Source organism: Culicoides brevitarsis, chromosome 2 (assembly GCF_036172545.1).
Source record: "Culicoides brevitarsis isolate CSIRO-B50_1 chromosome 2, AGI_CSIRO_Cbre_v1, whole genome shotgun sequence".
In the NCBI taxonomy this organism is placed as follows: domain Eukaryota; kingdom Metazoa; phylum Arthropoda; class Insecta; order Diptera; family Ceratopogonidae; genus Culicoides; species Culicoides brevitarsis.
Window position 1 is genome coordinate 21,934,304 of NC_087086.1, and position 22,374 is coordinate 21,956,677.

Here is a 22,374-nt window from a genome sequence, read left to right on the forward strand (position 1 = left end):
TATTTACTTTTATTTTTATTTGTCTCAAATGTATTATATGTAGTATTATAGTTATTGAGTAAAAAAACATAAAAAAATAAATCGAAATAGAATAAAACATTTTATGCCAGTTTTTTTTTAGGATTTCTACTGCGTAAATTCTTTTTTGTCAATGAACGGAGACCAATTAATCCGATAGGGGAACCTGGAATAACGTCTGGGTTATCGGTGACTTTTTTCGTTGTTTTTGTTTTACTTGCGGATGGTGGAGTTTCTGGAACGATTTCGGGTGCTTTTTTAGTTGATGTACTAGCTATTTTGTTTTTGGGTGCGTTAGGAGTTTTCGGTGTTGATTGTACATTATTGAATGAACGTGTCAATCTTTGTGGAGAATTGCCAGGACTTGCTAAACTAGTTTTATCTGTAGATGCTCTTGTTACATCCTTCTTTTTATCCTTTTCCTTAATTGCCTTTGCCTTCTCAGTTGGTTTTGATACTCGTTTTTGTAAAGGCAGGGAAGAGCGTTCTGAATTCTTCTCAATTGTCTTATCAGACTTTTTTTGCATTACAGAAACTTGTGTATCTTTTTTTGACTTATTTTTTTCCATTGGAGAAAGGCTCATACTATTATTTATAGCCATTTTTCGTGTAATTCGAGTTGTATTTGCTGATGTTGTTTCTACAACGGCACCGCGCTTTTCCATTTTTCTCACTGGTGACGGAATCGATGGTGAATTCGGAGGGTGTTCACGCTTGTTACGTCGTGTTACTACGGTTTTTTTAGGAGTAAATTTGTTAGTCACAGTGGAATCAAAACTCGAGGTTTCATTAGATTCGTTTTGCGTTGATGTCACAAAGAATGTATCCTGCTCTTGAGTTGCAGGCACAAGAATATTAGGCAGTGCATCTTCATTGGTTTTTGAAAAACTTTTCTCTGTTTGGTTTATCAGGATGTCGTCTACTTCCGTAGACGTGGAGTCGACATTCAAACATGTAGATGGAATAAACGTGTCAGTTGGTTTTTGCCTGGCTTCTGGAACCTGTTTCAAAAAAATTAAAGAAAGTAAATTTAAGAAATTCGGCTAGATTAAACCTATGATATTTCTTACCTTGAAAACTGAATTAGTAACTTCCGTTACATTCTGTCCTTCTGAAGAAAGGGATTCTCCTTCGTCCCAGTTATCGTCTGCCACACTCGATGAAGTTTGAGAGTTATGTGTTGAGGACTCGGCAATTGATTTGCTTTTTTCAGTTAATTTGTCTTTAAACTTTAACAAATTCTTAACTATTTTTGGGTCCTTAACATCTTTGAGAAACTCGTCAACGGTTTCTTTAAAGTCATCTCGCAAGTATCCATCACTGATTTCTAACGTGTGTAATTCGCCTGCCAGTAATTTAATAAGCTCAGTGTTAGATTCAGAATCAGATTCGTCCTTGTTTATGTTGAAAAAGTGCATTGCAATTGTATTGTGAATATTTAGACCTGGTGCACTGAATTCTGGTCTAGTGGAATTGATAACAAACTGAACCAGTTTTGTTGTTTCAACATCTTGCAAGGGAGACTCTGCGGGAGCGTCAATGATCTGCTTCAAAGTGGGAAATAATGCTTGTTGAAGCAGTTCTTGCTGGCGACGATTGATCAATTCTTTGAAAAAAGCACCGAGAATTTGTGTTACTCCATTTATAGTAGCAGGATTAAAGAATTTTAGTAACAACTTGGCTACAATATTTGATGCAGTTATCCATTTGTGTAAGATTAAACGACAAAATCCCATAACTGTAGCAAGGATAATGGAATCATCTGCACACTTATCCAGTACACTGAGTAATGAGTTAATTAAATCGGTGTGCTCTATGGAAGTATCTTCATCTTCGGTATCATCGGCATTTGTATTATACAAAGTGCGCCCCGTCTTTTTTGTCGTATTGATCGATGTTACTAATTGGAATTTCTCGAAACCATAAAAGTCCAACAACTCGAAGATACCTTGGATTGCTGTTTGCATAATGGCTATTGAGCTAGTGCTAATTAATTGTTTTCCTAGAGTTCTGTAAACATCAGTTGCCAATGTTTCGTACAACATACTGTAAGTTGTTGCAACACGGAGAGCCAACTTGCGATAGTTAACATCTTGACTTTCTAGGTAGTTACACACAAATTTTCGATACAAGTCACAAACGCTGGGAGTTAAATTTTTTACAGATTTCAAAGCTACCATGTAAAAACAAATGTTCAAACATTTTGAGATGGTTTCGGGAGACAAGCGACGTCGATTATACAATGAATCTGCTAAAGCAATTACACTTGGGTCTTTGCTAGCCTCCAAGATGGGCTTTATTTTCAATTTGTATTCTTCTTGCTTGTTTTCCAATTCTGTCTGGAATTGTAGTGCTTCAGCATGATTGTTTCTTTCCTTTGCCGTATCCCGTTTCTCGATGAGCTCCAACACTTCCAACTTTATTTCTGACAAGTCAGTCATCAAACTAACGTTTGAGCTAGTCTTCAAATGTTCATCGACAATTTTATTTGTCTCTTCAAAATTGAAGGTAAGTGTTTGTTCGGTAACACCACGAATTACATTCACAAGCAATTCCAGACGGTGTTCAGCATTCGGGATAATTTTTTCCAAAATCTCTAAAACAACTTTAATACAGGACTCTTCCAATGATACTTTCTGTAGAATATCCAATAGGATGTTTTGAAGGGCTTGACGACCAATTTCATCATCAAAGTCATACCTTATACATTATAAATAATACATACGATTAATAATAAGTACAAGTTAGGCCTTTCCAAATAAAACTATTGAGTTTCATTTGGGGCGGCCAAATTAACAAATATGTACTACATACCCATTGATAATTTCAAGTAACAAAAGAATCTCGAACTGAAAATACATTTGTTCCAACTTATTGTGGCTTTGCTCCACCATTTGATAGTGTTCTTCAATAAAATTTTTCAAACAATCTGCAATAACACTCATATCTGGCAAAACCGAATCTACATCCTCATCATCATAAGCAATCAAGTATTTGATGACCGCTTGCCATAGCACAAGAATTTCAACACTGTTTTTCACACTATCCAGTTGCACACATTTTTTTGTTTCCTCATGCCGGCTCAAATTGAGAGCTTTGATAAAGTCTTCAGATTTTTTTTGACGAAAAATCTCTTGTAGCGCATTTACCGCGATTTTTTTAAACCTTTCAAGATCTTCTTCCGTTGCATCAATCTTCAAACCACTTATAAAATTGAGGTAATTTCCATCATAAACCTGAATCCAGTTGGGAAGCAAAATTTGCGCAACACATTTTTTCACCAGATTCGATTGGTCCGTCAATCCTTGGTCCAAAATCTGAATCCGTTGAATGACTTTAAAGTTCGTCACTGGGTATTTTGCCATTTGAAGGTAGGCAAGACGACGTACACTTTCGTCAGCATCCCAAAGCCGCGCAATGATGGAGGGAATCGTTCTTTGATTTTTTGCTATGGACGAAATGACTGCTCTACGAACTTTTGCGGATGGATCTGTTTCCATATGGAACATGTATGCCTTGATAACTTTATCGTCTGGATCTGCAGGATCTTGTAGACGTTGTAGTGCCAAGACTGCTTGCTGTCGAACATTCATGTCAATGTCCCGTAGACGCTCTATCATAATTTTTTGGATGTTATCCCAAATAGCGTTGTCCATCTGTGCCTCATCATTGAATGCATTGAAGAATGTATTGACGAACTGACAGATCCGAAAACGCACATAGGAATCGATGCTGGTAGTGTCGAGTAACCATTTAAAGACATCACAAACGACCGGATGAGTGCTATCCTCCTCATTATCCTGCTCGAAAGACACAAACAATTTGGCACAGAATTCCAATGTACAATTTGTCGCAATGTTATCCAATGGTTTAGTTAAAGCGAATTGTACAGTGTGTAACATTACGTTTATGAACTTGTCGTGGGCAAGCAGCTTGTAAAGTTTGTGCATTTGTTGAATGCATTTCTCATGTAAGCTGGCGTTCTTTTGTGCTTCCAAAATAATTTCTCCCATTTTCTGTGCTTCCTTGTCCGCAAATATGTTGTTTTTGTTCTCAACACTCGCATCGTTTTCTTCATTCTCCTCCGTGATGGTCGCTTCAGGAATCCTTATTTTTCTTTTACGTGTCATATTTCCCTACTTAGGCAGCTGCTTTTACGATTTCAGTATTTATTTAATATTTTATGCTTTGTTTGGCTAAAACCGTTGGATAGTAGTGATGCCAAAAGTGACTATGAATCAAAATTGAGTCGGCTGAAAGTGATACTGTTATACACTGTTATGCATGAGGCTCGTGACGACTTGCTGTGGAAATCCATCGTGCCTGAGTGAGACGATGTGAGTCGGCTGAAATTGATACTGTTATACAGCTGTCAGCTAAGTATACCAGTCTGTTATACTTAGCTGACAGCTGTATACCAGTTCACTTTCATTCGTCTCATTTTCGTCACTCGCGTCACTATGGATTTCCTCTGAAAGTCGTCACGAGCCTCAATTATAACACCGTATAACAGTTCACTTTCATTCGTCTCAATCTAACGACTTTTTTTTAGTGCATTTTTGTGTTTTATTTAATCATTTAAATTATCGGTATTACAACAAAAAAAAAATAAGGTAGATATATAGTAATGTACACATTATGTTACAAAAGACTCAAAGAGTTTGAAATTTTTCAGAATGGGAATTTCAGCAAGCAAATGCGGACAAAATGACGAGACAGACTTTCGAAAGGGAGACGATAATACGACACATGAAAGCCCATCCATCTCACCTTTTCAACGTTTAAAATCCCTGAGCAATCGGTATGAGAGATTTTCTGCAAACCACAGTGAAAAGCCCCAAAGTTTGAGCATGAACAATCTGGAAGGTGAATTAACACCGAGAAAAGCTCCTAATTCTGGATTGAAGAACCGTCTCATAAAGGCATTGGGCGGCTACACGAATTTACTTGATCCACGTAGCCCCAGCCAGATAATTGTTAGAACTCCTTTGGTGCTTGATAAACAAATGAGCGATAAAGATTATATGGGACTTTGTAAGAAAAACTTGGTTTTAGAAACAAGTATTAGTTCAAATCACGAGAATTTAGACCAAGAACAGAGTCCATATAGCATTTTTGAGGACAACCTAGACGATCAAGCAGTAGAAAAGAAGGGTATTGTCCAGGAGACCGTCACTTTGAATGCATCTGAGAACTTGGTTGATGTTTTTGATGGTTTGATTATCAATAAAGATCCTCGGTCCCCATCAGATGGAATTGCTCGGACTCCCTTAGCATTTGCTGTAGGTACTCTCCAAACCCCATCTCTTGAAATGCAACAGTCGTTCGTGCAAGAAAGGTCAAAAGTTCCAAATAAACTCAACAATCCGGAACCAAAGTTAGAAAAACCGTCGACGCAGCTCATCAAAACAATTTACAAAGACCTCATTCGACGAGATCCAATTCATACGAATCTTTTGAATGAGGACGAAAATGAAATTGATACAAGTCGTACGACTCCAATGAAAAAAACTAAAGATTCTGGTAATAATAGGACTCCTTTGAGTTGTGTAGCTAACAGAACACGAAATAAACCAATGCAAGCAAAGAAATTGCTTGAACAAGCTTTTGAAGATAATTTTTCACCAAAAATTGATCACGTCGGAGATGAAAATACTCCAATTCAAATGGAACGCAAGTTTGGACGAAAGGCAACCAACTCACTCATAAATAAAGATAACTCAATGTCCAAATCTAAAATTCCTGTGGGTAGAAGCCGAAGATTTCATTAGAAATTTACAGTAAGAATCGACTGAAGGCGCACGAGCGATTTTTCATAATCATTTATTTTTATAACAATTTGGTTTGTACCTATTTGGTTTTAATTAATAAATAAAAATCTACAAAACACATTTTGAACATTCTTGTATCTACTGCAGTGTATCTTCCATTTTTTTGATTCCAATAAATAAATAAATTTTTGATTCTGGCTCAAAACTTTTATTTGTTCTGTATTCCACACAAATTTTCGGCTAAAATTCTAATTCAATTTGCGTTTACATAAACTTCAGTATTTGTACCATTGGTAAGGTGATGAAATTGATTTAAAATACATATTTACCTATATATGCATTGCTTGTGAAATAAGGCTTAAGATTCTAAAATATATTTGTAATTTTTCACTGGGTCGCTCCATAATACAAAATTCTTCACTTTCATTGGCTAAAAAAAATAACATTATCATCATATAAGAAAAAGAGCGCTAAAACAAAATATTGATTATTTACTGCATTTTAAAATTGAAATAAATATCTATTTACTTAAAAAAGAATATAATGCAAGCTGAACAAGGATATGAACTCATCAAACAATTTATGAGAACCACAGAACTCGTTCCACCATTTGACGTAAGAAAAACACTTGTTGTATTCGCCGGCAAATAGCTTTTGTTTCACTCAAATATTTTATGATTTGTTTTTAAGGACGACAAAATTCGAACAATTCTGAAAGAAATTGATTCTACGTATGGGCTGAACCATGAAGATGCGTAAGTTGCAAACCTCAATACGAATATTTTTAATATTTATTTGTTCGTTGAATTTTAGAAAAACATATCAAAACACTAAAGATCAGGCACTTTTACCGATTGTCAATTATCGTCATCTTACGATGACGAGAAATAAAAGATGTGTTCTCGCCTATTTGCACAATCGTTTACAAAGAATTAAGACAATTCGATGGGACGTTGGGCCTGTGATTCCAGCAAGCATGAAAGATAATATGTGTGCTCCTGAAGTTTTGTGGTTCAACAAATACTCAGAGTTACTGTCCAACTATATGATGTCATACAGCGAGGAAAGTGCTATTAGTCTTACAGATTATATGAAGCCACCCAAGTCGTTGTATATTGAGGTAAAATGTCTCGTTGACGACGGAAAATTCGAACTAGAGAATGGAGAGATAATCAATATGCAAAAAAATACGATACATTTTTTACCAAGGGCACAAGCTGAGCCTTTAATTCGAAAGGGCGTTTTACAACACATAAATTAGGAGATATTTGCATTCATTTTACGTCAAAGGGTTAATATTGATTCAAATAATACAAATAAAATATAACTTTATTTATGGAATTACCAATTCAACGATTTCAATTCATGTTAAACATTCAAGAAAAAGATTCCATTCGTATTTTCCTATATTGGTCCTTTTTTTGTTTGAAATTCCCCAAAAGTACTACAGTGTACAGACATACTGCGGAGAGAGGAAATTCCAAAGCCAAAGGAACTTTTACATATTTTACGCAGATGTTGGGATTTTGAAAAGTTTAAGTGAAAATTTTGGGGAAGTTTTCCTTACTAAATAAATTGAGGGAAACAGCTTGATATCGGAATAAAATAAATTTATTAAATAACTTGTCCTTTGATCAAAGATGAAATTTCGAAAAAATTAGGTACATAGAATACAAAATAAATATTTTTTAAAACTATTTGACTAAAAACAAAAATAAAATAAAATCCGAAAAAATACTTGTGATTGTATGCGTCACATTTTAATATTTTGTATATTTAGAAAATAAGGAAGGATGTATTTAAAAATGGAATTCCCACGACTGACAAAAATATCTGGACAACAAATGTTTCTATTGTTTTGGCGCTTAACATATCATTTGAAATTTAGTCCCAAGAAATACATAAAAAATCATAATTATTGTAAAAAAAAAGGAAAATAAAAACAAATTAAGTACTTAATTTTGAATTTACAAGCATTTTCTCTTATGAATTTTGACATACATAAAAAAATACATCCAAACAAAGGTATAGGTATACAGGAAATAAAATCAGGAAGTAATTCAACAGTTTAATAAGATAAAGTAGTAATTCATCAAAAGCAAGTTTCTAAGGCTCTGCAAAAATAAGCAAAGTAAATAAATATTTATTCTTAATTCTATTAAAAGGACAATTTTCGAGAGTGAGCAAGGGAAAACCTGGCATTTTGATAGATTATGGCAAATAAAAGAGGCCTGAAATATTTGAAGCTCCTTTGACAGGTTTTCAAACTTCGGTTTAAGTTAATTTAATAATTTTAAGTCAATGGAATAAAAATTGAGCAAAGACTCATAAAAATGGCAAATAAATGTATAATTTTAAAATATAACAAATAGCTCATCGAGCAACATTCCTATTGGGTTTTCCATATAAATACACAGACAATAAAAAAAAATATATATATATATATATGTCTACGTACTTTTTACAAACACAAAATGAAACAACAAATAATTTTAGTTTTAGTTTGTTGAGTGTAAGTGTGAAGGAAATACACATTGTAAATCCAACATCTGTGTTGATCGAAATCTTAGAGTTTTTTCAAAGCATTGCATCCTTTTTTGAAGGATATTAGAAAAAAGCCGTCAGTTGTAAACAGTCTGTCAGTGAAAATAAAAGGTAGTCCTGAAATTATTTTAAAAATAAAAAAAAAATCGTAAATAAGTGCATTGTGTGACGCAAGAATCATTCATCACGAATCCATTAATGATATTTATATTGCTTATTCATAAAAAAAAAACAAAGAAATATTCATCAAGAATAAAAACAATTTCTTACAACTAGATAGAACTTTAATCGAAAAAATTGTGTGATCGGATAATATAAGTATTGTGCTAGCAATCATCATCACCATGGTAAATTGCCTAATATGGATTTTTAAAATACATTTGTGTAGCTATTTATGTCATCATAAGTAATATGCAGAGCTTTTTACAAACGAAGGAAATAAATATTCTGATCAAAAATAGAATTTTCTGCGGAAAAACGTCTGCAAACTGACTGGGAAAATGACGTACACATCAGAATGTGTTAGTAAGAGAAAGTTAAAAATAGAAGAGAGATTGGAGGGCACATGCGCAACTATAAAATTCGTATAACTTTTCCACTTATTTTGGGAAAGTTTATTTTTAAACACATGGAAAATATTTCTGAATTGTTGCACAACTAAATAAAAAAAATGTTTTCCACATTTAAAAAAAAAAACCCGTCGTTCGTTATGAAACTGTACTAAAGTCAAGGGTGTCTCTGTCTATAAGGAAAGTCCAAAAACTTCAAACGTGTTTCTTTATCATAAACAAATAAATAAAAATAAATGAATACATACCTACTCATATCAATACAATTTCATTCTACAATACAATAAATAAATATTTTGCTTACGCATACTGATGCATCACATACCTAAACATTTTATTTTCGAGCAAATCTATAGAAAGATTTGCTCTTTAGTATAATTTGTGTGCTTGACTCGAAAAGACTGAAATTTATCGGTTGAAACAAAATATTTTAACTAATTAAATAAATTACTTTTTTTTACTCAATAATATAGTTGCCTACAAATTTAGTGCAAAATGTCAGAAAACAATAGATCTACATCGCCAAGCCATTTCCAAAAGAAAGAACAAGAGGAAAGTGTGGACTTGGACTCTGGCTTTGTATCTAGCTACATCGAATCTGGACCAATAAATAGTACATCACTCGACGCTTCCGATTACGAAAAGAAATTGGAAGTTGAGCAAGATCCAAAGCAGGACAAATTAAATCAACAACAAACCAACGAACAAGAAATGGACTCTGCATATATTGATAGTGGATTACTGTCATCAGACATGTCAAAGTTAGAAATCAACCCGCAAATAATACTTCCGAAAGACACAAATAATGAGGTGTATTTTCAGCCCAATGAAGACGGAGATACGTAAGTATAGGCTTTTTTTGAAAATCATTTATTTCGTTTAACACAGTTATTCGTTTGATAAAACAAATATATGAAATTCAATAATGAACTAATTGGGGAATTCCCCTATATTTCTATCATTTTTATTACACATACAGCCTTCTACATCTGGCGATAATTTGGCCCCATGAGACCGTTGCAAAAACATTAATCAAACTAGCACCTGACTCATCTTACTTAAATATCCAAAATGACATATACTTGACGCCAATGCATTTAGCCGTACTAACAGAGCAACCAGAATTAGTGAGGGACCTTGTTATTGGAGGAGCCAAAGTAAGTGAAAAAAAAAAATAATAACTAATCTACCTCAAGTTCAAAACAAAAAAAAAACCTTTTATTCTCCATTTTACCCATGCAATTTATACCTGTCAAATTGATTTTTTTACCTAAAATAGCATAGAACGCGGGATAAAAATCCCTAAGCACATACAAGCATCTCTCCGATTTCAATTATATATGTATTTATTTATTTATTTTTTTAGACTACTATTCGTGATCGACGAGGAAATACTGCTCTGCATTTAGCTTGTCTGAATGGTCACAAGGATTGCGTCAAGCAACTACTAACACCACTAGATTTATTCGAAAAAAATCGTTCTCCAATTTCTGGCACACTGTCTTTTAATTTAGAAACGTGGAATTATGATGGTAAGTTATTTATATGCTATAACCTTATTTCTTACCTTGCGGATATAAGTACTACATGTGCACACAGTTGTGAATTTATGAAAGAAATGTAATTAAAAGGAGTAATTTTTTTAAATAGACATTTTCTCACATTACCGGATATTACCATTTCATTTATTCATTTAATTTTTTAGAGAAATATCTACGAACAAGATCATTCTCGATTCAGAAATACCGCAATTGTTGTTAACAACAACACGAAAATTATATTACGCAAATACATAACTGAAATTTTTTTTTAAATGAATGGAAAAGTTTTAGTTGAAAAATATATTGAACAACGCAGTTCAGAGATGACAAAAAAGAAACTTTCCTTTATTTATTTATAATGATGATTAAACAATATTTATCAAAAATTTATTGGGAATTCCCGGTGAACGTCATTGTACTTTAAACAACCAGGAATTCTTTTAAATGAAAAAAAAAAAAATACAAAGCTACTTAGACATTTTCAATCTACATAGATCTTAATATTTTATCAAATGAAAATTGTTTTCGATAATTAAAATTATATTTTTTCATACTTGTAAAAAAATACTCATTTAAACATACCGATTTATAACAAGTATTACGTTTTGCATTTAATGGAAATCCCAACATATGTACGAGATTATCTGTTACGAAAGTCAGTATTAAATATACTGTAAAACACTCAGTATATAAAAAGCAAAATATTTTGCATGTGTTTGAAAATTATTGTACACAGTGACTAAAACTAATAAATTCCTACATTATATTTAAAATGTAGAAAATAGATATAAATGTATGTATTGTTTTCTTAAATGAATGTTATGTGGAATTATAATTTGTCTACACTTAAGTTTTTTTTAAAGTTCAATATTAACGGAGAGTTTTTCTTTTCCTTTAGGTGAGACTTGCATTCATTTGGCTGCGAAATGTGGAAAACCAGTCAGAATAGAAATCATTAAAATATTAGTCGAATTTGGAGCAGACATAAATGCCAGAGAGGGCAAACAAGGACGAACGATTCTTCATAGGGCTGTAGAAGAAGGAGATGAGTCATTGGTACAGCTTTTATTAAAAGAATGTCCGAAATTAGATGTTAACATATGCACATACGCTGGATTAAGTGCATATCAAATGGCGTTCGCCAATGCTAGTTACAACCAAAAATTTAAAATAATTGCACAAGTCTTACTCAAACGAGGAGCTGACTCGACCCCCATGATAAGTGACGATAGTGAGTCGGAGGATGAATTAATGCCACCTTCAAACCAAAGTAGACTAATGAGCAGTTGTCCGGTTAATGTTGTTTAAAAGCTAATTTGATTTTTATTCATAATAATTTTAACTAATTTTAAAATTTGACTACTTTCATAAAGATGTTGTGTAAATAAAAATTTTAAACCCTTATTGTAAGATAGTTACAGTTAAAATTAAGCATTTATTAAATAAATTTAATTATTTCGATTTATAACTAGCTCTACTACCTATTATTATTGTAATAAACTCCCAGTAACTAATTTAGCATAATAGGTATTTATGTATTCCATTGAATGTGCCTTTAAAATAAAATGAAAGCATTGACAAATTTTATAGTTTTTTGACTTATAAAAATTCTGTGTTGTTGTGAAGACACTTTGATGATCTTACTTTTTGCCATTCATAGAAAAAAAAAATAGTAAAAGAGCTCCTAAAAACATCGACAAAATAAAATGCACAACAGATAAATATGTATTTCATTTCTGTAATCGATATTTTTCGACACATTTTTTACAGGGTAATGTGAAATATTTATTATATCAATTTCATTCGTCTCACCCACAACAGCTGATCTGCACCAGCATGCAAAAAAAAATTCCTGCCCGCCCCAGAGCACATGGGCAGGAATTTTTTTTTGCATGCTGGTGCAGATCAGCTGTTGTGGATGAGACGAATGAAATTGATGTTGTCCCGTTCCGATTCGCATTCCGATCGTTCACTCCTTTAACTCTCTCATTGGTTGATTTTTAAATGAATCGACCAATCACAGAACACAGCCCATTTCACAATTGCAAATTTGTGACAGCCCCGAGACACAGGCGGCACAAATTTCTAAATGTGCGCTGGACTTGTTCATTCCCGAGTTCATTTCCGAGTTCATTTTAAGGCTGAAAGGTGATGTAACAAAACTGTCTTTGTCTCGCACGTGTTCAGAAGTTGCTCGAAAATTCCACTACTCTTCAATTTTAATTGCATTTGTGAGTAGTAGAAGTTGATTGAAAAAATATTAAAACAAAAAACACGTATTTTTGAAATCCTTTTAATTTATTTCAGATTAGGAATATCAAGAATGTTTCGTTTAGCTGGATCGAAAATTATTTTACGTACACCGGCTACAAAATTTGCTCTTGCGCAACGTGCTGGGTATGCGAAAGATGTCAGGTTTGGTCCGGAAGTTCGAGCCCTCATGTTGCAGGGTGTAGATATTCTGGCTGACGCTGTTGCTGTTACAATGGGTCCCAAGGGTCGAAATGTCATTCTCGAACAATCTTGGGGATCACCTAAAATTACAAAAGACGGTGTTACGGTTGCCAAGGGGATTGAGTTGAAGGACAAGTTTCAGAATATTGGAGCGAAATTAGTGCAAGACGTTGCAAACAACACGAACGAAGAAGCTGGAGACGGCACAACAACTGCTACAGTTTTAGCGCGTGCAATCGCAAAAGAGGGATTTGAAAAAATTTCCAAAGGTGCGAATCCAGTTGAGATTAGACGTGGTGTTATGTTAGCTGTTGATGCAGTAAAAGAACATCTTAAGACATTGTCGAAGAATGTTACGACACCGGAGGAGATTGCACAAGTTGCCACCATATCTGCCAATGGAGATAAAGCTATTGGCCAATTGATAAGCGATGCCATGAAGAGAGTGGGCAAGGAAGGTGTTATCACTGTCAAGGACGGCAAGACTCTTATTGATGAGTTAGAAGTAATTGAGGGCATGAAATTCGATCGTGGCTACATCTCACCATATTTTATAAATTCGACCAAAGGTGCTAAAGTTGAATTCCAAGATGCCCTTGTTTTATTCTCCGAAACGAAGATTTCTTCTGTGCAATCAATCTTGCCGGCTCTTGAGCTTGCTAATTCGCAACGCAAGCCCTTAGTTATAATCGCAGAAGACATAGATGGAGAGGCTTTGAGTACACTTGTTGTGAATCGTCTTAAAATTGGACTACAAGTTGCTGCTGTCAAAGCACCAGGTTTCGGTGATAATCGCAAAGCAACCATGGCTGACATGGCAATTGCAACTGGAGGTATTTGTTTCGGAGACGAAGCCAACTTAGTCAAAATAGAAGATGTACAATTGTCTGACTTGGGAAAAGTTGGTGAAGTTGTTATCACAAAAGACGATACGTTATTGTTGAAAGGAAAGGGAAGCAAGGATCATATAGAGCGTCGGTCCGAACAAATACGTGATCAAATCAAAGAAACTACTAGTGAATATGAAAAGGAAAAACTACAAGAACGTCTTGCTCGTTTAAGTGCTGGAGTTGCATTGCTACGCATTGGAGGCTCGTCCGAAGTTGAAGTAAATGAAAAGAAAGATCGTGTTACGGATGCTTTAAATGCAACGCGTGCAGCTGTTGAGGAGGGTATTGTCCCTGGAGGAGGAACAGCTCTGTTGCGCTGCATCCCCACTTTGAAAGGGCTAAAAGGAGAGAATGATGATCAAAATACTGGTATTGGAATAGTAATGCGTGCTTTGCGAATGCCATGCATGACTATCGCTAAGAACGCAGGAATTGATGGATCCGTTGTTGTTGCAAAAGTTGAAGAACAAACCGGAGACTTTGGATATGATGCACTAAACAACGAATATGTAAATTTAATTGAGAAAGGAATTATCGATCCTACCAAAGTTGTTAGAACTGCCTTGACCGATGCATCAGGAGTTGCCTCACTTTTGACCACTGCCGAAGCTGTCGTAACGGAAATGCCAAAGGACGATAAAGAAGGCGGCATGCCAGGTAAAAATATTTAATTCATATGATCACGACTGAGTGCTGTAACTTTTCGATTTTCTATTTTTTCAGGTATGGGTGGCATGGGCGGCATGGGCGGTATGGGTGGAATGGGTGGAATGATGTAAATTATTACACAAAAGTTTCACAATAAGCGTGAATGGCGGAATGTTTCCATCTGACGAGAACAAAATGTTTTTTATATTTTCAGTTATCAAATTATTTGTATAAGGCAGCCTTTTTCCAAAATACTTGTTTATATTTGTTTTCATAAAATAACTTAACGCTCATATTTTGTTTATGGTCATTCATCTCAAATTTTTGTCATTTGCTTGAGAACATGGCCATTTTTCATGGACCGTACAATACTTACTTTGAAGCGCCTCTGTCGACATTAAGGTTTAATTTTAAGCATTGCAAATATATATTAATGCAGGCATTTATCACGAATAAGACGTAGATGTAAAAAATTAGAGAAATATAAATATAGTCTCCTTTAGCTGTAGATTTAAATATTTGAGTTATATAAAATAAAAAAAAGTTTCGTATAATTAATTGAAAATAATTATTTTAACTTGAAGTTTTCATATTCTTAATTTATATTAATTGTCTTAACTTTGAACACAAATCGAATATGTGATGCGATTTTTATCATCCCTCTTAATTTGCAAAATTGTAAGCCAACATTTAAGAAATTCTATGAAAAGTAGAAATGAAATTTTGTACTGCTGATACTCGATATCCCTCTAGCTTTTAAGGTGTATGAAATCAAAAAATATTTGCGGCAGTTGTTATACCTAGATTATAATACCTAAATATTCACTCCAGTACAGCCTTAACTGAATTAGCTTGCACAACCTTGAAGTTAAGATTTTCTTAAAGATTGGAAAAAACTACTGGACAAAAGTTCTACTTTTTTCTTCGTAAGTGTTAGCTGAGCTGAGATATTGAGGTCCGAAATTTGTAAAAAAAATGGGTAGATTTTAGTACCCTTCAGCTTGGAGATACGGCATTAACCCATCCGTTTTTTCTAAATATTTTCCGTTTTACGCAATGTACATTAACAAATTATAGCTAGTTGGAAAGGTTTTTAATTTAATTTTATTTTTTTTTTTGTATAAACTTTTCAAAAAATTCATTTTTTATGATATTTAACGAAAAATTTTAGTTGTAAGCTTAATTAATTCGTGTTTTGAGAAAAAAAGGTCCAAGATTTTTGTTCTCTCATTTTTAAGCCCTATTTTTAATCACGGTAGAATATGTTGTATGAAATTAATTAGCTAATGAACTTTTGTTTTAGATAAGGAAACAACGTAATAAATCATTATTGTAACTCAAGATAAAACAGCAACAAAGTCTAAGTCGTCAATTAAATTTGTTTACAACTAATATTTTTCGTCTAAAATTGAAGTTTGAAAATAATTTATAATAATTTGATTATATATGCCTTACCGTTGGTTCAAATTTATTAATAAAATAATATACTCATCGTTCCACTAACTTTGTATATTTATTTTTCTGCAGCATTACATTATCATCATTTTTTAATCGTTGACAGTTTTCAAATGCACTATTTGTTTAAAAGAAACACATGCATTATGTGTGGATATTTTTATTGTAACGTATAAGGTAACTCTTTTCATGATATTTATCGTTTGTAATTGAATTTTTACATTTTATATAATTCAAGTTAACATCTGTCATTGTAAATTTTATATTTATACAAAGTTCTTATATTGATGAAATACAAAAAGTGATTTTATTTTGTGTCGTTTTATGAGTTTTTTTATTCGAGCAAAGTACGGTCAACGGTCAAATAACTATGATCATTCATAAATGATATTATTTGTTTCCTGATATTTTACCAAAATTCCTATTCTCTTTTTGTGAGACTTTTTTCTAAAGCATGATTGGTTCAAAATCTTTCTTATTTTGAAAGAAAATGAAGCATTCATCATATAAACCCCGAAAAATTCACTAATAGAACGATATGGTTCCATAATATCCCTATTAGAAAATTTTTACGAATATTTCATAAAAAACGAAAATAATGAATTACAGCATATAATTATTAGATTTTTACTCGAGGTTTTTTCAAAAGTAGTTTTCGAATTTATATTATTTTAAAATATAGTACCTATTAGAAATATTTACAAACATTTAATTGAGATCAAGTATTTATACAGGTTCCAATAACATTTATTTACAAGCTTCAATTGAATATTTATATATTTACATTATTTTTTTATTGAGGTGCATTCATTTTATTTTACAATGCTTTGTTATGAATTCCGAAAGGGAATTCTGCTCCATTTTCATTTTGTCAGCTCGATTTGTTTTTTATGTCATGTTTAAATTTGAAAGTTTAACTGTTAAATTAGTATACAACAAAGCATTTGAAAATAAAATTGAATAACCTAAACGTAAGTAAGTCATTAGATTCTCTTCTTGTTATAAACACATAACAAGATAAATTCAGTCTCAACCAGTGAAGGAAAATTCCGTTTTATTATAAATATTTGTAAACGTTTTGTTTTTTTTTATATAAAACTTAAGGATTTAATAAATCATGTACAAATAATAAATTACGCTGCCCGTCGTTTAAGGGTATTTAGTTCTTGTACCAAAGCGCTTTCATTTAAAACGTACCTTTTTTGTTGCACATGTTTAGGACTCTAAAGAAAAAGACAAAAGAGAGACAAGTTGATTTAGTTACTTAAACTAAGGATTACAGTGCAAGTCGTCAAATCGATTCTTCTTTTTTTTAAATTAATATTTAAATATTTACCTTATCAAGATTTTTTTCCAACCTTAAAATGTGTTTTATAGTATCGTAAATCGCACCAGAAGAATGATTACTTTGACTATTATTTTCTTTCTTTGGTTCCGTTATTAATTGCTTTGGTTTTTGAAGTTTTTGCTGCTTTTCGTCAAAAGACAGTTGACGGAAAGGGATTCTTACAGGATTTGCCGGTCTCGGTAAAACAACCTCCTTTTGTCCATCAATTGCTTTAGTTAATGCCTTCATCATAGGTTTTTGTGTAGTTGTAGTTTTTAAAACATTTTTTAATGAAGGCTTAGCCAGCACTGGTTTATCAACATTACTTGTTTTTTCCTGAAATACTTTTTTTGGTATTGTACTTCGTTTTTTATCCCAATTGATCCATTCATCATATTCATCCTCTATTTCTGCTTGTTGATTCGAATTACTATGTAATTTATTGTTCAATGCATAGAGCGTATCATGGTCTCTTCTATGTTTATCTACCAGTTCTTTCAGCTGCTTAACTTCCTTGTCAGAATTGATTTCATCAATGTAGTTTTTATATAAAGGAACAGATACAGCGTCATTTTTTTGATGAGACAAGGAATCGAACCAATTTATGTCTCCCATTCGATCATCGTAATCGTAGTCATAGTTGGAGTTTTCAGATTTGTCTTCAAAATCTTTATTAACATCTATTTTAGGACCACCAAATTGTCGTTGGTAGAGCATCAGATTGTTTAAAAATGCTGCATTAGCTCTTGAAAGAGAATCCGATGTATGACTTGGTGACTCATACCAAATTTCTTGTCCTGTAATGAAATTAGTAGCTGATTATGAAGCAATCAAATAAGAAAACAATTCTTATAATGATTATGTAATACAAGAAATTAATGTATTGTAACTTAAAGTATATTTTTAAAATCGCGTGACCAGAATCTTGTCTCGTTTCAAAAATTTTCAAATCAATTTAAATATGTATAATAAAAATGCTTACCAATGGGACCAAATTCCCTTCGATCCATAGCTTCTTCCTGCATTATTTCTTCGTGCAAATCGTCCATTGGATTCATATTAGAATCTTTATCGTCTAAATAGCTATAACTTGGGCCTTGTGCATAATAAACAGGAGTTGGGTTGTATTCGCCTTCATATGTAGGCAGTCCGAATAATCCACTTTCATGTCTTGGAAAGTAGTATGCATTTTCTAAATTAGGATCGTTGTATACATTGGGAACATTATAATATTGAGCTGCCTGATATTGTGGTGCCCTTTGAAATCGTGTAGTTCCAAATATCGGATATGAGTAAGCGTGACATAAATAAGATGTTAAGCAGCACAATAAGATGAAAAGTGCTTGCATTCTGTTGGTTTTTTTTCCACCAGCCTTACAGGATTAGTAAAGAAGTAAAAATAAATCACTTAGTAAAATTTAAATCACTTATTTTTGCTTTAAAATATTATCATTATGGTAGAGTTATAATATGCATTATACAAATTTACAATAACATGAAATAAGATTTACTTTGTATTCAACAATTGGAAATTTGTGATCCACACCCATACTATAAGTATTGACGTCAATTCAAGTGTTGTCCTTGTATGGAATGGTTTAGCATGGAAAAGATTTCCGCAGGATTTTGAAAAAGTATATTAACTAACATTACGGGAGAAATTTTAATTAATTGTGGAATGATATGTATTGATTAATTGAATTGAAAAGATAACTGAGACATTTCAATACAATTTAAATACTATTCAACATGTACTTTTAAAATTGGCTTGGTTCTATTTTTAGAAATGCTTTTGACCACAAAACAATAGAATGCACGTGAGCCATGTTTTTTTTTTCAAAATAACTAGAATATTATATATGCATACATATGTTCAATTATAATTATATCCAATACTTACCTATAAATCCTTCTTGTAATTAAAATATCAGTCTCTAAGGTGATTTTAAAAGAATCGCAGTTATAAGTACATATATATTCTATGGTTTTTGAATCAAACAGAAAAAAGTTTTTAATTATTTACACAGTATTTGGTTTTAAAATTTTATCGGCGATTTAATATTATTTTTTGAATTTTTTTCTCTAATAATTAGACTCTGTTATATTTTTTTAGGTATAGTTTTTTTTTTATTAAATGTTATCTCTTGAACGATTTTAAAAGGAATGTCTGTGAATGATTGTATTCTGAACATTTTATAGATTCAGTTCGCTTTCTTGTTCGTATATACTTCTAACGCGTCTATCGCCCACACAGTTTTCTGAATGAAATTTTTTCCTTGTAGGTTGATATTAATATATGTTATATATAAGCAATTTAAATAACGTCACAATATCATCTACGGCTGTGTAACTACAGAAAAGGATATGAATTGTAAACATTTACGTCATTTTTCCCCTTATAGCAATAGCTTTCAAACTAGCATCTTATCTTCATTTTGTTCTCAACGATTTTTTGAAAAATTGGCCTTTTACCAAAATTTAAAAAAATAAATATGTTTTGGAATATGTCTGTTAATTCTATTTATTGTATTTAACAACATTCCAAAAATATGTATGCAGTTTATGCAACAAATTTGTTCAAAATGGTCTAAAAATGCCGGAAATTGGTTTTGAATTAAATAAATTATTATTTAAAAAAAACATATTTCACGTTATATTGCATATATGAATATTGTGGCAGTACTGCATTATTTTGACTAATTTTTTCAAGGCTCCAAGCGACTTACCGGGCATCTTCATTATCATGTTAGGGATATTCAGATAGGAAGAAATATGTATTTATAAATCTAATTAGAATTAAATCATACATATATACTAAACAAATGTGTTTTTGTTAAGGATTCGCAGATCAGCATCTCCGGCACATTCATTCATAAAAGAAGATTCGCGCATTTTTGTACTTGTGTTGGTTGGTGCCTGGATGTGTGGGTGAATGTAGTATATATGTATTATATATTTTCTTCCTTATAAAAACCATTTTATGCTAGTGACCTGCGCAAGGTACCGACTTGCCTATGTATTTATAAAAAAAATTGTTTTACGAATTCTAAAAATAGAATACCCATCTACCGTATTCATAAAAATAATTCATCATATATTTTTTTAATCTATGTTATTTAATCATTCATTTCGAATCAAATTTTAGCACATTTTCATTAATTTTCCATAAAATAAAATAAAATTCATTTTGAGTCTATTTGTAGAAAAATTTTATAGCCACTTTTGCATGCTTAATAATTTGTTTGAGATGCAGAAACAATAAAATAAAAGTCGTCTCCATTTAACCTTACCCCATGTATGTATATCTAATGTCTAATATGTAAAATGTAATATATCTAATATGTCTAAATTAAATATGGTGTAAAATAAAAAAAGAGAAAAATATGAGATATTTATACTCATTACTCTTCTCATTAGCACATAAAATAAATTGGGCCCAATATTACATTTGCCATCATAATGGAATTGTTATTTTTTTTTTTTTTACTTTATATTAAAGCTACGGAAAATTTGTACTGAATAGTAATATATGTATCTATAAATATGCGGAACTTTTATATTGTATTGTTTTTTCTAAAATATTTATCCAAGCAAAATAATGCATCTCAGACCATGAATCCATTGACTGTTTTTACAAAGGACAAATGTTTGAATTTTAGTTTTTTAAAGATATTCCTCCAAATGTGGTCGTTCTCTTTATGAAATATAAAAAATAGTATGATTAAGTTCAAAGATGAAAATCATTTATTTCTATAGCAATTAATGCATGTTTACATTGCCAACTTAAAAATAAATCCATTTTACTGTTTTCCTTCCTTAGCTGTTTGTAATGATTGAGTCATGTAGAGTTTAGCCAATGACTGGGAACAGAATTGCGAAATATGTTGGCAATAGGTGTTAATTTGTCCCGAAATAATCATAGGATTCAAACGAGGAGGAACAGGCAAAGGCCGAAACTGTTTAGTGATATCATCTTCGGGCAATGTTGGCTCACCCTTTGAAGCTCGCATGGAATTTTCTTGAGCCAATTTTGCCAACATACGATGTTTTTCTTGTTCCTGACGCACACAAGCCTGTTGATATTTGTTGAACTTTGAAGCTTCTTGATTTAGTTCATCAACACGATCCATTACGCTACGAAGATGCGTTTCTAAGACAGAAGCGGTTCCCAAATCCAAAAAGTGTGTTCCGTGTTCCTCGGGAATCATCTCGCTCATTTCCAGCATCATGATGTTAGTTAATGCGGAATTCTCGATAACAATTGGAATTTCAATAAATAAATTTTCAAATCCAATCTTGAGAGTTCGCAAGGCTTCTGGAGTAAATTCACCTTCTTTGTACATTGTAATTGCCTGCGGAGTCAATCGGTACGCTTTTAGTGTCAAAAATCCACGAGCTGATTTTTGTGTATCGTAAATAACAACGACTGACTCTTCAATACTTGTTTGATAGTGATACTGCGACTCTAGGAGAGGTAATGAAAGAAAATTTCCTACTTCTGCACTTTGATACCATCCGACATGGAAGTGGTCCACATTTACTTTGCGTAACCTACGCATCATTGATATTTGATACTCTTCATCGTCCATGGTCTCGTCATTTTTCGGAAATGGAAAGCAATTCGTTATTTCTAATCTATTGTCCACCACTAAGCCCAAGAGTGCACCTTGAGCTACTTCCATATTTCCAAGAGACTCTTCGTGGCAGTGTTTTACAATCTTCATTGCAGCCTATAATGTAAATGCATGCTTAAAAGTCTTCTGACAAGATCATAAAAATTACTCACCAAGCCTTCACATTGTACAAACTTGATACCAGTGTTCTCTTGTTGAGGTTGTTGTCTGCCTTCTAAAAAGAGTGAAGCATATAACGCATTATTTCTACGTTGTGATCTTTCAATTCAAAAAAAGTAACTTACTGCGGTAGTAATCGTTGTTCTTATGCATTTTTGTGCTATTGAAATGATCCAGAAAAAAGGATAAATTTAATTTAATTGCAGAATGGCCACGCAGTTTGACTACCTAGCGAACATAAGTAAACCATGCACGAGAAACCTATGTCAAATTTTCAAAACGTATTAATAGTAGGGGGACATATTGTGTCCCTTAATATTTATCTGATCTGCAAATAAACACTGATTTATACTGAAAAAATTTA

At 32.4% G+C, this 22,374-nt stretch overlaps 7 protein-coding genes across 9 annotated transcripts; 4 read left to right on the forward strand and 3 right to left on the reverse strand.

The window, feature by feature from the left end:
* On the reverse strand, positions 1-4,215 carry LOC134831886 (condensin complex subunit 3). Its single transcript, XM_063845715.1, has 3 exons — positions 2,833-4,215; positions 1,089-2,718; positions 1-1,019 (listed from the first exon to the last, which is right to left on the reverse strand). The coding sequence occupies exons 1-3, from the start codon at positions 4,146-4,148 to the stop codon at positions 102-104; spliced, it is 3,864 nt and encodes a 1,287-aa protein (XP_063701785.1). The 5' UTR covers positions 4,149-4,215; the 3' UTR covers positions 1-101.
* A 350-nt stretch (positions 4,216-4,565) lies between these two features.
* On the forward strand, positions 4,566-5,927 carry LOC134830478 (uncharacterized). Its single transcript, XM_063843980.1, has 2 exons — positions 4,566-4,631; positions 4,694-5,927. The coding sequence occupies exon 2, from the start codon at positions 4,695-4,697 to the stop codon at positions 5,787-5,789; it is 1,095 nt and encodes a 364-aa protein (XP_063700050.1). The 5' UTR covers positions 4,566-4,631; position 4,694; the 3' UTR covers positions 5,790-5,927.
* A 281-nt stretch (positions 5,928-6,208) lies between these two features.
* LOC134830978 (DNA replication complex GINS protein PSF1-like) lies at positions 6,209-7,116 on the forward strand. Its single transcript, XM_063844602.1, has 3 exons — positions 6,209-6,404; positions 6,480-6,544; positions 6,603-7,116. Exons 1-3 carry the CDS (start codon positions 6,333-6,335, stop codon positions 7,048-7,050), a joined length of 585 nt encoding a protein of 194 aa, XP_063700672.1. The 5' UTR covers positions 6,209-6,332; the 3' UTR covers positions 7,051-7,116.
* A 1,186-nt stretch (positions 7,117-8,302) lies between these two features.
* On the forward strand, positions 8,303-11,902 carry LOC134829513 (NF-kappa-B inhibitor cactus). Of its 2 annotated transcripts, none has more exons than XM_063842602.1 (5): positions 8,303-8,444; positions 9,376-9,744; positions 9,882-10,059; positions 10,269-10,434; positions 11,342-11,902. In XM_063842602.1, exons 2-5 carry the CDS (start codon positions 9,398-9,400, stop codon positions 11,749-11,751), a joined length of 1,101 nt encoding a protein of 366 aa, XP_063698672.1. In that variant the 5' UTR covers positions 8,303-8,444; positions 9,376-9,397; the 3' UTR covers positions 11,752-11,902. The 2 variants fall into 2 exon arrangements, with proteins under 2 accessions (XP_063698672.1, XP_063698673.1); XM_063842603.1 differs by lacking the exon at positions 8,303-8,444 and adding an exon at positions 8,552-8,680.
* Positions 11,903-12,542: 640 nt separating this feature from the next.
* On the forward strand, positions 12,543-15,003 carry LOC134829861 (heat shock protein 60A-like). The gene is made up of 3 exons (XM_063843147.1): positions 12,543-12,674; positions 12,751-14,444; positions 14,511-15,003. The coding sequence occupies exons 2-3, from the start codon at positions 12,767-12,769 to the stop codon at positions 14,564-14,566; spliced, it is 1,734 nt and encodes a 577-aa protein (XP_063699217.1). The 5' UTR covers positions 12,543-12,674; positions 12,751-12,766; the 3' UTR covers positions 14,567-15,003.
* Positions 15,004-16,032: 1,029 nt separating this feature from the next.
* On the reverse strand, positions 16,033-19,383 carry LOC134830425 (uncharacterized). Of its 2 annotated transcripts, none has more exons than XM_063843907.1 (4): positions 19,118-19,383; positions 18,200-18,590; positions 17,227-18,014; positions 16,033-17,113 (listed from the first exon to the last, which is right to left on the reverse strand). In XM_063843907.1, exons 2-4 carry the CDS (start codon positions 18,564-18,566, stop codon positions 17,024-17,026), a joined length of 1,245 nt encoding a protein of 414 aa, XP_063699977.1. In that variant the 5' UTR covers positions 18,567-18,590; positions 19,118-19,383; the 3' UTR covers positions 16,033-17,023. The 2 variants fall into 2 exon arrangements, with proteins under 2 accessions (XP_063699977.1, XP_063699976.1); XM_063843906.1 differs by lacking the exon at positions 19,118-19,383 and adding an exon at positions 18,729-19,066.
* A 1,555-nt stretch (positions 19,384-20,938) lies between these two features.
* Positions 20,939-22,278, reverse strand: LOC134829862 (eukaryotic translation initiation factor 3 subunit H). The gene is made up of 3 exons (XM_063843148.1): positions 22,136-22,278; positions 22,004-22,065; positions 20,939-21,947 (listed from the first exon to the last, which is right to left on the reverse strand). Exons 1-3 carry the CDS (start codon positions 22,161-22,163, stop codon positions 21,018-21,020), a joined length of 1,020 nt encoding a protein of 339 aa, XP_063699218.1. The 5' UTR covers positions 22,164-22,278; the 3' UTR covers positions 20,939-21,017.
* Positions 22,279-22,374: the final 96 nt, after the last annotated feature.